Consider the following 13,202-nt stretch of genomic DNA (forward strand, 5'->3'; position numbering starts at 1 on the left):
ATGGGGATATTTGTACTTGTAAGAGAAATAAGCACACCACGGGTTCTTTCCAAGGTAAAGAGTTTTGGAACATTCATCTCTTTAACACATACAAAACGAGGCTACCACTTAATTACATTCCCATCATGTGTGCAGCATGGCCAATGGCACTTGTGAATGCTGTGGATGTCGAGTGTCCTCTCTCTGTGTTGGGGATTCTGCCGAGTGCTGTAGGATTCTTGGGAATGCCTGTGATGCACATCTGCAGAACAGGATTTGTAGCAGTACTAGCAGTATATTGTTTTTTTTTTTTGTTTTAAAGATTATTTTTAGAGAAAATTTAAATTCAAAGTAAACACAGAAGGCCAGCTATTTCTCATATCTCACCCCTAACCCCACAGGAGTACATTCTTAAGTAGTAAATGATTCAAGTCATTTCACACTTGCTTATAATTGGGCTAAAAATAATCAACTCCTGTTGCATGAAACTCTTACTCCTTGTGTGAAGTTCAAAGAACATTATAATCTAGACAATAAAGACCTTGTCTGAAAGAAGTCTATGAGTAATCACTTAGCCGTTAGTGGTGGCGCACACTGGTAGGATTTCCTGAAGGAGGCAGAGGCAGGAGGATCACGAGTTTGAGCAATAATTTAGTCCCCTTCTCCTTTTGTTTGGAAGTTCTGGTAAAGTCTACTTATATCAATTTATGCATTACTGTCTTTGTCTCAGACCCTATTTGTCACATACACTTGGTTATTGATATTAACATGTGGTATATTTCTACAGATTCTTCACTGAAATATCTTTGTAGATGAAAATCTTTGTAGATTTATCTGAGCTTCTTGACTTACTTACCTAAGAAAAATCTCCCACAAAGAAAAACAATGCATTGCAATATAGGGCCAAAGCAGTCCTCTGCATTCCTGTGACCCCAACTCAAACATAAGAAAAAGTCACATAAAATCTGCTAAATGTTAACGTTTTCTCGGGAGAGCTTTGAAGTATGGGAAGGAAGAGGTCCACTAATGTGGTTTAGTGACCAGGAATACCTGCTGATGGTCTTTGCAGGTAGCAAAAACCATTGCCACTTACCCACTGAAGAATGATAAAGACTCTGCTATACAGTGGATCCTCATTTTCATTTGTATGCACTTATAGCTCCCATATTAAGTGGGGAGAGATACTGGGCCTCTTCATTAGGAAGTGGGATATTAAAGAGAATGGAGCCCATGACTGACAATAATGCTTTGAATGGTCTATTGTGCCCTGGTATAGAACCCAATCTGTGACTGTAACATCAATGTCCAAACATATGTGTTGGATTTAATAGTAAGTGAAACTTTGGGAATTACTCTTGTTTTGTTCCCCTTAATCCACTTATCTCTAAAACATGTGTTATGGACTAATGATCTCAGGAGTAAAATCTTCACTTCCATATGTAAGATCTGGAGATGCTGAGCCATCCCCCAGGACTCTGCCAGCAGCTGCTTTTTCCTACATGGACAACTCCACTGCCTTATTTAGAAACTTCAGTAAAAGACACCTGTTTCTCCTGCTATGATTTAAAGACCATTTGTTACCAAGAGTTTCGAAGAGATGACTTCCCTCAGCATAAGCAGAGAGCAGAGCTCCCAGTCAGCCACATGCCAGCCCGCCTCTGAATCTTACTTGTTCTCATTGCTTGCATCATAACGAGGCATTGGGTCCAAGTCATTCCCATTCACATCGCAACTTGCCAGAGCATCCTATGACCATGAAGAAAAGAAGGGAAACAGACTGTAGTTAGAGATACCTCAAAAGCTCATGCATTCTTAAATGCATTTCTGTAAGACAGTAATTAGGTTAATTAATATACTCATGGTTCACTAGCACCAGACACCCAAGGAAGAGACTCCTGGTTCAATAATAATCACTGCTGTATTATCTCTTTAAGGTGATATAATCTATATAGACCAAAGGACTTCCCCCTTCTTATCCAGAGTGACCCAGTTCTGAGATACTTATCTTGCAGAGATGCCCTGAATTCCACATTTTCTTAGCACTTTTGTAATGTCTAGAAGCAGGGATGTGTGTGTGTGTGTGTGTGTGTGTGTGTGTGTGTATCTGACCCTTACTTGCTGTCCTGAGCTTGCAAGAATCTTTATCATATTTTAGTGATTTTTTTCAGAAGGAAAACCAATTATTGTCACATAAGTGACAGCCAGCTAAGATATTAGATGTTTATTCTATCAGGTTTCCTGGGATCTGTATTACACAACATTAGTCTTGTTTCAGGCATAATGTCTATTCCATAGAAGCCTTCAAGTTAGATCCCTACTGTTATCCTACAGCCCTGAGAACAGCCCAAATGATGAGCAAAGCTGTCCTAAGCTAGGTTTAAAATGAGAAAACAGAATCTCTGAAGCCAGAGTTGGATTTATTTGTTTGCTTTCAAAAAATGGTTTGGAAAAAAGCTCTGGAATACTAAAGAGAACTCACAGGGTCACTTCTATAGTTTAATTTTTTTTATTCCTGCACTTTGCCCATTTCAGAATATTATTAATTCCCCTATGCCTCTTGATTGCTTCTATGTCTGAAGTTAATAAAAGTCAATATTACCTTTGCTTCCCGTCCTTACTAAATTCTTGTGTTTCTGAAAATACAGTTTAGTCCACAGAATTTGAAATGTTTTGTAGAGTCAAGAACAATACATGATGCACATAATATCGTTAGGTTCTGTTTCCTACACACAGGAGCCCTGCTTCCTCTTAGTGGCTGTCAGAGTCAGACACACTTTGGAATTAATGCTTCAAAGACTCCTTAACAGTTTTACTCACAGAAAACAGAGGCACCAAGCAGACTGTTCTGTAGTCTATCTGGACATCAAACAAATCAGACAGAAGTTCAAGTCTTTGGTCTGAATAATAGAGAATGTTTTTCCTGGCCACCGAGTAAGAAGTGGGATAGCAGCTTCATTGATAACTGAACAGGTAATCCTACAGAATAATCTTTCAGAATGAAGACATAGCAGAGGCAAAAACTGCCATCATGATTAGGTAGACACAAATTTCACTTAGTGAAGCCCAGTAAGCGCCAGGTAGAAGCACTCCTGGCATTTGACAAGGCAGATATAGTTTCTACAACTGAGTTTTGATCTCATATCTCACTCTGGATAGCTGACTTCAATCTCCAGACTTTAGTTACTTCATCTATGTCTGAGGAGATAGAGGAAGTTTAAGTTTAAGTTCTGTGCTGCGAAGAGGCCTACTTTTATCTGAATGTGCTTGGCCACAGGGTGAGGTTAACCACTGACTCTCATTTAAAGCAGAACTAAACGAATCTTCCATGTCTTCTCAAGGAAGGGATGGATGGATATGTAGTACCAGGAGGCAAATGAGAAGTGGGACTCTTTGCACAGATAGAGACCGTTACAGAAAACCACAACCAATCAAAATGCAGACGTGTAGCCCAGTCTCAATGAGTACATCTACAGAATGACTCCTACTTGTTGGGTTCAGGGAACATTCAGGCAACACAGGGACAGAGGAGGTAGAAATATTGTAAGAGCCAGAGGATCAGGGAGTTGATCAGGATTACTGTGATGCTGTGTCTCCTAGTAATGTGAGATGCTACACCCATAAACTCTCATCAATATAGCTGCCTAAGCAGGAACTGAACAAGGACAATAGACATGCCAACGTAAACTGGGTAAGCCCACAGGCCTTAACCCTATACAAAGAACTACAGGCGCTAAGGAATGCCCACAGCTACAGAAATAGTATTCCTTAGGGAAGAACACACCAACTACTTATCTGTTACTAAATCCTCAGCATGGAAAGCATACATTTGAGTAACATCACACAGACTAAGCAAGCTGTATTTGTAAACTTAGAAATACATGTATATACATATACATGTATGTATGTAACAACATTCAGTGAAAAAAGAGGCCATGACTTTGTAAGAGAGCAGGGAGGGTTACCTGGGAAGTTTGCAGAAGGAAAGGGAAAGGGTAAGTGATTTAATTATATTATAATCTCATTTTTTAAATGTTTTTTTAAAGAAAAACAAACAAACAAACAAACAAAAACAACCGAAGACATATGGAAGAAAAAGATGGCAGAATAACTGGAGGAAAGTTCTGTCTTCTCTTTTCCATAAAAGACAATTTGCTTCCTGGCAGAATTATTGAAAAGAGTGGGTGTGGCTGGTAATAGATAGTGTTGGTGGCAGGGTTTATAATACCTAATTTCTCTCCTTTTGAAGGCCACCCCATCAAAGGCATGGAAATCAGAGAGAAAAATTTTATTTTGTGAGCCCTGTGCTATAAGTGCTCACCTTTTATAAGGAAGGAACAGTGCACAGGGCCCGAAATATCTCCCACCACACTTGCCAGCAGCCCTCCCACTCCTGGACCATTCCAAAAGGAGTGCCCTGCTTCCAAAGAGGGAGGACTTGTGTCCACAGCAAACACTCACGTAGTTTTGCATCAGATCAGGGTGGGTTCTCTCAATGCCGTCATCTAGGATAGTCACCACGATATTCTTCCCCGTGTAGCCTCTCTTCCAGGCTCCTTCGATATTCATGTCTGACTGGCAAGGATGGGTGTTGTCGCTGCAGTGCTAAAGAATGAGAGGGCCACTTTAGATTACTGAATACTAGTGAGTAGATAGGAGAATTCCTCCTACTTGTGATGACAGTATTGAATAAAGAGCATTCGATCTGCTGGCTGATGGAAGGAAAACACTCATCCCCAGAGTGGTAACCAAGAGGGCACAAAAAGAGGTATATAGGAAAGGCAGATAAATATGAATTGGTCAGTAGGAGTACCATAGATAGGCTTTAAAAATCCAGCATATCAACAGAATAAGTGATAATTTATTGCCACCATGCACTATAAACAATCACTGCTGCATTTCATTATCTATCTAAAGAGGGTAACTGAAGAATATATACTCTCTCATGCCTTGCCCAGGCAGCTATGAGCCAATCCAGCTACAACTGGGACTGACTCAGGCTCCACTTGTATAGCTAGCCAGAGGTATGTTCCTGTGAGAAATGAACAACAGGTTCTCTAAATGCTTTTCACTAAATTAACAAGGGTAGGCAGATTCATTCAGTGCTGCTTTGAGCAGGGCAACCAAGCCAAGACTTGCATTCTATCTAGTAAAGTATATACAGGAGCTTCAAGGGGCAGGCTGAAAACAACATCCTGGCTCATTGTATGCAGAAATTCTGTTCTGCAAGATCTACAGTATCCAAACACACTGGGAAAGGAATGGAGCCAGCAGCTTTTTTTCTGATATAATTTACTAATGTTGGTTCAACCCACATAATTGTTCCTTTTAAGCCTATCTCTTTGAAATACTCTGGAGGGTTGTTGTTTTCCAGGTTCTTACAACTCAGAAAAAGCACAAGCGAAGGGACATGGGACTGTGCAATGTCATAGCAACACCAGCTCCTGCTCGCCATTCGCCACTCACTACATTCCTCCTGCCTCTCAGCAAATAGCTCCATGCATGGGAAATGGAAAGGAATGCCAAGCTTTCTCTGCCCCAAACATAACAGAGACCCCACTGGCACTGATGGATTTAACACACATTGTATGGGGCACCTACTGCAGACTCAGTATGGCTGCAAACAAAATGCCTTAGTTACACAGCCTAGAGTTAGGTATTCAGCCTAGAGGAGGGCCACAGAAAATGGAAAAATGAGAAAAGAAGACAACTGAGAGTGTTCATTATGCTTTAAAGGGAGGGAGAGAGGGAAGGAGGGGCAGGGAGGGAAGGAAGGAGGGAGAGACAGAGACAGAGAGACAGAGAGAGAGAGAGAGAGACAGAGACTGACTCAGTCCTTTGGTGGTGAACCTGAGTGTAGTACCTTAGAGACACAGTCAGAAGGAGACTGTAGTCCCTGAGAAAGTAAAAGGTGGGTGGTGGTCATGTGACTGTTGAGGTCTTGATGTAGGAATGTGATGTGGGGAAGGGTATGGAGAGAAAAGGTGGGGACTGCTGTCATTCTGTAATGACACAGAGGATAGCAAGCCAGAAGAAGAAAAGGCCACCCTGGGTCCTGGACATCCAGTGTCTACCCTAGTCTACTGACCCAAATACCAACACCTTTCTTCCCCCAGTTTCTTGAGCACATTTCTGGACCCACATACATAGCCTCTTGTGGCTCGCTCCTCTCTTTCCTTCCCAGATCCTTAGGAACACAGGCATGCAGATGCACATACACACTTGTCCTGAATGCTCCAACTCATGTTCACTGGCTGGTGTTGTATTGTATTGCTCACAGCTGAAGCTTGTACATTTGTCTCCCTGACTGACCGATGAACTGAAGTCTAACCTAAGATATCATAAACACTGCTTAATCAATAGACTCAAAATCAACAAGTAGCCTTAACTGTATTTCCAGATAAAATTAGAATTATGCATCCTGCATAATTATGCATCCTGCAGACCTCTTCAGCCATGTCTGGCCAGTTATTACTTTTGCTAAAAGAAATGATAGCAAGAAGTGCTGCAGACTGGCAAATACCCACCTTTCCCATTGTCCCCTTCCACCCATGCTCATAAGCCTCTCCTCACCAAATATTCTAACTTAACACAAAGCAATGTTAACAAGTGTCCATTTTATTTTTCCCCTGAAACTTGCTGTGAGCACCTGTGGTGCGCATTGTGACTGGGAAAAATGTTAATGTGGCCGAGATGTGGGCTGAAGAAAGGAAGGAAATGCACAGGGTACGGGCAAGCCACAAATGGAATAAGCATCCTGGAGCGGATAGATGCAGCCTGAAGTTGTAATTAGGAAAACTGAAGAACATCAGCCGTCAATGGAAAACACGTGTGGTGGAGTGAGCCATGGTCTTTTGGAACATTCCAACCTCTGCTTCTGGCGAATCCGACTTGGATTATTTTAAACAATCTGGTACTGCATTTTGTATCCCTTATATCCACCACTGCAGAGTCGCTGGTGGTAGGTGGGAGCTGTGCTACTGATATACTCATTTGATAATCTTAACATGGCATATCGTCCAAATACCAATGATGAAATTATATTAATATTAAAAATATGATGAGGATGAACAAGTTAACAGAAGTCTACACTGTTTCTTGTAGACGAGTAATAAGTCAGAGGCCACTTACACAATCTACTGTGAGTGAGGTTCAGATCCCTGAGACCGCAATGAAAATCATTGATTTTTAATTTATTTCAGTAGTCTACGTTTCCAGATATTTTACTGACATAATAGTCTCATATACCTGAGATATTCATAGCAAAGAGAATATAAATTAATGATGTCACCCAGCAATGAAATCAGAACAGCCTCATCAATTCCTAAGAGCCTGGTGAAAGTGGTCTTAGTACTGGCCTAGATCTCCTTGCTAGGTGTCCATGTTAAAGCAGCACGCATGGATGAAAGCACACATACCGGCCATAGTTCACATATTTTTTTAGCCAATTGCATTGAGATCTCTGTTGTGACAAAAGCCTTGTACATAGAATGGTGTCAACGTACGTACATGTGCCCACAGGCTGGAGATCACCAAGGGACCAATGGAAACTTGGGCATGTTAGAACTGGAGAAATCACATGTGTTCACAGTTTACATGTTTACAGCCACATGTGTGTCTTCACTCTGAATAAGACTAGTCCATTGCTGTCCATGCACAGCTGACTGAGTTCTCAGAAACAACAATGAGCATAGGAAATGGAAACATATCACAGATCCATGGGTATGTACAATGGACAAACAGTTTATATCCCCATAAGTTACCCAAATATGCATTTGTTATTTATTCATCATCATTTATTCTGGAAAATGGGAGGGAAAACACATTCCTTTTTAAGTTTCTCTTAATTGTGAGAGTGTCTCTGATGGTTTTACTAAGAATGTCTCTTATAGGCTATATTTGAATGCTTTGTCATCAGAGAATGGCACTATTTGAGAAGGATTAGGAGGTGTGGCATTGTTGAAGGAGGTGTGCAATTGGGGGTGGGCTTTACCATACCAGGCCAGTAGTTACAGAGTCTCTCTCTCTCTCTTTCTCTTTCTCTCTCTCTCTCTCTCTCTCTCTCTCTCTCTCTCTCTCTCTCTCTGCTACTGCTCCAGCACCTGTTTGCATGTTACCATGCTCCCCCAATAGTTGGTTGGGTCTTAATGTCTACTCATAGCAATAGAACAATGACTACTAAGAGTAGAATCAAGGGCCTGTATATGCTAAGCAAGTGCCTACTAACAAACTGCATCCTCAGATTTTGCACTTATACACTCAGTCACCCTTCCCCACCTCCTATGTCATCTTACCCCACCAAAAATCCCCCTCCCCATGTTCTGAACTTATATAAGCAAGAGGCTGATGCCATAAAGCTGAGTTCCTGCTTTGACAGACTCCCAGCCTGGGTGTGTTTCTTTTGGGTCATCAACACTTGCCATCAAGCTCAGCCCCAGAGAGACCCCTGCGGTACTGGGACCTCTCTCCTCTCACCCTGGACCTGCTGGTAAGGAGCTGGCATTTAAAAGAAGAAAAACTTAGCTTAAAAAATGGAAAAGATAGGTAGGTTATTGTAACCCAATGAGAGGACTTTCTTCTCTTTCTAGGAAGTCAGGATAGGCAACCCTGATTGGGCAGTGTATCACTGATAGGGACAGCTGGGAAGACTTGAATGACTATTTCACATTTGCAATGTTGGAGATGGGTGGGTCAGAGACAGACATGATGAGGTGAAAGATAACTAGGGCTCATGTCCTTCCCAGTTAAATGGCTTAGCATATGTTTTGTAACTGCTTCTTTGTCTGAGACATAGACTAAACCTCAAGGACTTGACCATAGGAATCACAGCAAAGCCATTGTAGTGATGCACATGTAGTAACTGAGAAGGAGAAATGCCAGTAGAAGAGGCGGCCATGGGTTAAGACCCAGACTTAAAGCACTGTGAAGATAAAACATGTTCGGTTTTAGACTAGTGGTGTTTGAGAATGCTCTGATCTAGCAAGTGCAGTTATCTCTCTGTGTGTAAAGGTTTGGTGTGTTCCCTCTGCCACAGAAATGTGCACTGTTTCAGGAGTGCTGGTCACTCTTTGGCATCAAAGCCAGGTTACACAGCTGAAAGCAACTCTCCAAAGACCACCCACCGTGAGACGTCGAAAGATCCTCAAAGGACACAGCTGTGGTTGTTGATACACTGTGTAGGTTTAGTGGTTTTCTTAAGTACTTTTAAGATATCTCTAGTTTGGGAGAGTGTGGGAAGGGTGAGAGAACTTGTAATGACATGACATTGAAGGAGCTTGTATACCAGCTGACCTGCCAAAGAGCAGATGGAGACTGAGGAAGATCTCTAGAGCTCTGTAAAGACGTGTAATAATCGGAGAGATGCTGAGTGTTTCTGATCTAAAAATAACTCGGACTTTGGGAGGAGAAAGGTTAAAAGAAAGAAAATGGGAAATAAGAAAAGTGGAAAGATGTGAGATTGAAGAGGTGTTCGGAGGATAGAGGCATTCAGAAAATATTCATTACATAAAACATGAACCTACGCATGACAGGGCCAGTCTGAAGGGAGGAAGCCAGTCCAGAAAGGGGAAAACTCACATACCAGGTTGATGAAGATCACTAGAAGAGATGGTCTTAAAAGTGTGGAGGATGGACCATGGATGAACTACATGTGCCAAAGACAGTAATTCTAAAAAGAACTCAAGGGTCACTGTATGACCTGAAGAACAGTCTCGCCATGAAGAGCCTGTGGTTTCATGCTCAGAATCCAACATTCATGTCAGAATTTTCTGATAACATGTTTGATCTCTCTAGTGCTTTATAAGTCTATTGTAACCAATGCTGTTTAATACCTTTATAATCTCTTGATTTCACTGTAAAAATATTCAATAAACCATGGATTGACGTTATTTACAGAGTATGATGATTAACTGGTATTTTGTTGTTGCTGTTGTTGCTTCAGTTTGACAGATGCATAGAAAGCTGGTAGCTATTGCTGATGTGTCTGTGACGATGTCTCCACAGATTAGCAGTTGATTAGATACACTGCATTAGAGAATACGGTCCTCACCTATACAGTGGGCATCATCCAACACACTGAGGGTTCCAACAGAAAAAAAGGTATAGGAAAGTCATTATTTTCTGATTGAATTGGAACAACCATCTTTTCCAGGCTTTGGACATTGGCACTTGGTTCTTGGGCTATCAGACATAGACTGAGAGTCCTATCCTCAGAGCTTCTGGTTTTCAGGCCTTCAGATTGAGTGAAATTACATCACTGGCCTTTCTAGGTTCCCAGCTTATGAATCATGGATCATGACCCTTTCAGGATCCATGACCATATGAGCCAATCCCTCATGATAACTTCTTTTCCCAAACCCTGTCTCATACAGTCTATTTTTTTTTTATCGATTTTATTTCTTTGGAGAAGACTGATTCATGTAGAAAGGATATTATGATAGACAGTAGAAATCAATTATAAAAAAACAGAAAGAGAAATGCGCAATAGCCCTTACTTGTCATTCCAGGATATAGAGGACAGAAGCAGGATGATCATGAATTAAAAGCCAACATACTGAATTTGAAAGCAGGATCAGGTATGGGAAGAGACAAGAAAGAAGTGTGGAGGTAAGGAGGATGAATAGAAATATGTAGTGGGGGTGGGGGTGGGGGAGGAAGTATTAGAAAGTCCCAGATGCAGATGCCAGGATAGGGAAGGTCACCAGGACACAATGGGGATGACATTAGCCGAAATAACCAACAGAGGGGAGATGGAACCTGAAGAAACCAACTCCAGTGTAGAGGCATGGTCCCCAGTTGAGGGATGGGGCCACTTACCCATCTCAAAATTTTTAACCCAGAAATGTTCCTGTCCAGAGGAAATACAGGGGAAAAAAGTGGAGCAGAGATGGAAGGAAAGACCATCCAGAGACTACCCCACCTTGGGATCCATCCCATCTGAAGACACCAAACCCTCATACTATTGCTGATGCCAAGAAGTACTTGCAGACAAGAGCCTAGTATGCCTGTCCTCTGAGATGCTCCACCAGCATCTGAGTAAGACAGATGCAGATACTCACAGCCAACCATTGAGCTGAGCCCAGGGACCTTGATGGAAGAGTTAGGGGAAGGACGGAAGGAAATGAAGGAGATTGCAACCCCGTAGAAAGAACAACAATATCAACAACCAGAACTCCCAGAGCTCCCAGGAACTAAACCACCAACCAAAGAGTATACATGTATGGGTTCATGGCTTCAGCAACATATATGGCAGAGATTTGCCTTATCTGGCTTCAATGGGAGGGAGGCCCTTGGTCTAGTGGAGGCTTGTTGACCCAGCACATGGAAATGATAGGTGTGAGGCTGAAGTGAGTGGGTGGGTGGGGGAGCACCCTCTTAAAAGCAAAGGGGAGGAGGTATGGAATGAAGAGGTTTCAGACCAGGAAAAGGGATAGCATTTAAAATGTAAATAAATAAATCAACTAATTAATAAAGAAAAGGAAGGAAGGAAGGAAGGAAGGCAAGCAGCCTTGGTTACATGAGACCAGACCTCAACAAAAAAAAAAAGAGAGAGAGAGAGAGAAGCAAAGAAAAAGAAAAAGAGGAGTGCATAAGGAGAAGATAAATGACAATAGTAAAGACATATCACGCAGGTAAACAGTAGAAGAAACATATAAGACTCATCTTCTGCACACTGGCTCATAAAAAGGCCCTGTTTACTAAATGTTGCAATGAAGACTCACAGGGACTCAGAGTGATAAGAGGGGATTAAAAATTTCATAGCAAGTATATAAAACGGCTGTTGTTTATTCTATGGTGTTCCTAATAACACTCAATATTCCAGTGAAGACTATGACATGGTGGCAGGTAGACCATTGTCCCCTCCAGGTCTGTCCATAAGCCCTTCTGCCAGGGGGACAGCTCAGAAATGCAAAATTCTTGTTTATTGGGAATAATATATTGCATGAAGCTATCAGATATTCCTTGATTCTGCACTGGCCTTTGGTAAGCAGTTCAATCTGAATACTCTCTTGCCTTCTAGGTCATCTATCGAATCCTGAGTTGAAGAGAAACAGTTTTACCACATGACTTTCTTCCTGGGAACTTTAAATCAAGAGCCAGATCTTAATATTCCACTCTCTTGCCAAATAGTACAATTAGTAAATTAGCAAATTGCTTATTTAGGGATGATATCAATTAAAATGTTTTGCTCATAAGATAAGAAACAAATCCCACACTGGTACTTAAAAACTTGCTTCTCTGAAGCAATGAGATTGCATTATTTAATAATAACGCAAACATTAGCATAAAGTAACCATTGTTTCCTCTCTAAAATGTAATCTCTTCATTTGCATTGTTTACAAAATTATGCTTATACTTTATTCTCTCTGTCCTTTCTATGCCTGACCCCATGGAGAGACTCCTGTCTTCCCTCTCATTTATCAGGGTTTCAGGAAGTCTTGTTAACAGACCTGGAGCACACTTGTCCCTTCTCTAAAGTGAGTTGAAAACAGTCTGGTTTCAAGAAGAATGAGACAATTGGCTTCAGAACTCAACTGGTTATCTACTGTTATAATTTCAGGGTTACAAAAGAGTTTCGAAGAAAAAATATGCAAAACATTTGTCCCCTAAGACGCTTTGGAGACGCTTTTGAGATTGAAGAAGGAAATGGGACTATCATTTGAAAATATCTAAATATATTCTATTGACATAGTGTCTTTACATTAGCTCATGAATCAATATATTTATGGAACATAAAGGCAAATGCAGTAATTCAGATGAGAACACAATCATTTTCAACTGATGAAATACACTTATATGCCATCCTCCCAACCATGTGACCACTCAGATTTTGACAAGGCTGTTATCTCTTGTATGCATGCATGTATGTATGTATTCATGCATGCATGTATGTATGTATGTATTCATGCATGCATGTATGTATGTATGTGTGTATGCATGCATGTGCAGGTAACTGAATAGATAAGGAGGTAGAAAAACACATGATGGTTTACAGTTCATTTTTTTTCTCAAATTCTTACTGAAGATTTTGCATCCTTCCAACATCCTGTGAAACTACTACACATAAAAGGCCACTCTGCTAAGTCAACTCATTGGACCAATGGCATTTAGTAGATAAGATGCTTTAATAGACATGTTGGTGGAAACCAAGTCACAGAGGTGGAACATACAAGGAAAGAAGACAGAGGACAGGTGAGGAAGAGGATAAAATCACCAAGCAATAAAGT

General features: G+C 41.2%; 1 protein-coding gene across 4 annotated transcripts in view; it reads right to left on the bottom strand.

Moving 5' to 3' along the window:
• Positions 1-13,202, bottom strand: part of Pcsk5 (proprotein convertase subtilisin/kexin type 5) — a 405,046-nt gene that overhangs the window by 276,179 nt on the left and 115,665 nt on the right. For all 4 annotated transcript variants that reach the window (XM_029535426.1, XM_029535430.1, XM_029535432.1 and 1 more), the window contains exons 4-5: positions 4,438-4,581; positions 1,649-1,725 (exon numbers count right to left, since the gene is read on the bottom strand). In XM_029535426.1, coding sequence (XP_029391286.1) covers positions 1,649-1,725; positions 4,438-4,581 — 221 coding nt within the window. The remainder of the gene's footprint in view (positions 1-1,648; positions 1,726-4,437; positions 4,582-13,202) is intronic.

This window comes from Mus pahari, chromosome 1 (genome assembly GCF_900095145.1).
Source record: "Mus pahari chromosome 1, PAHARI_EIJ_v1.1, whole genome shotgun sequence".
Lineage (NCBI taxonomy): Eukaryota > Metazoa > Chordata > Mammalia > Rodentia > Muridae > Mus > Mus pahari.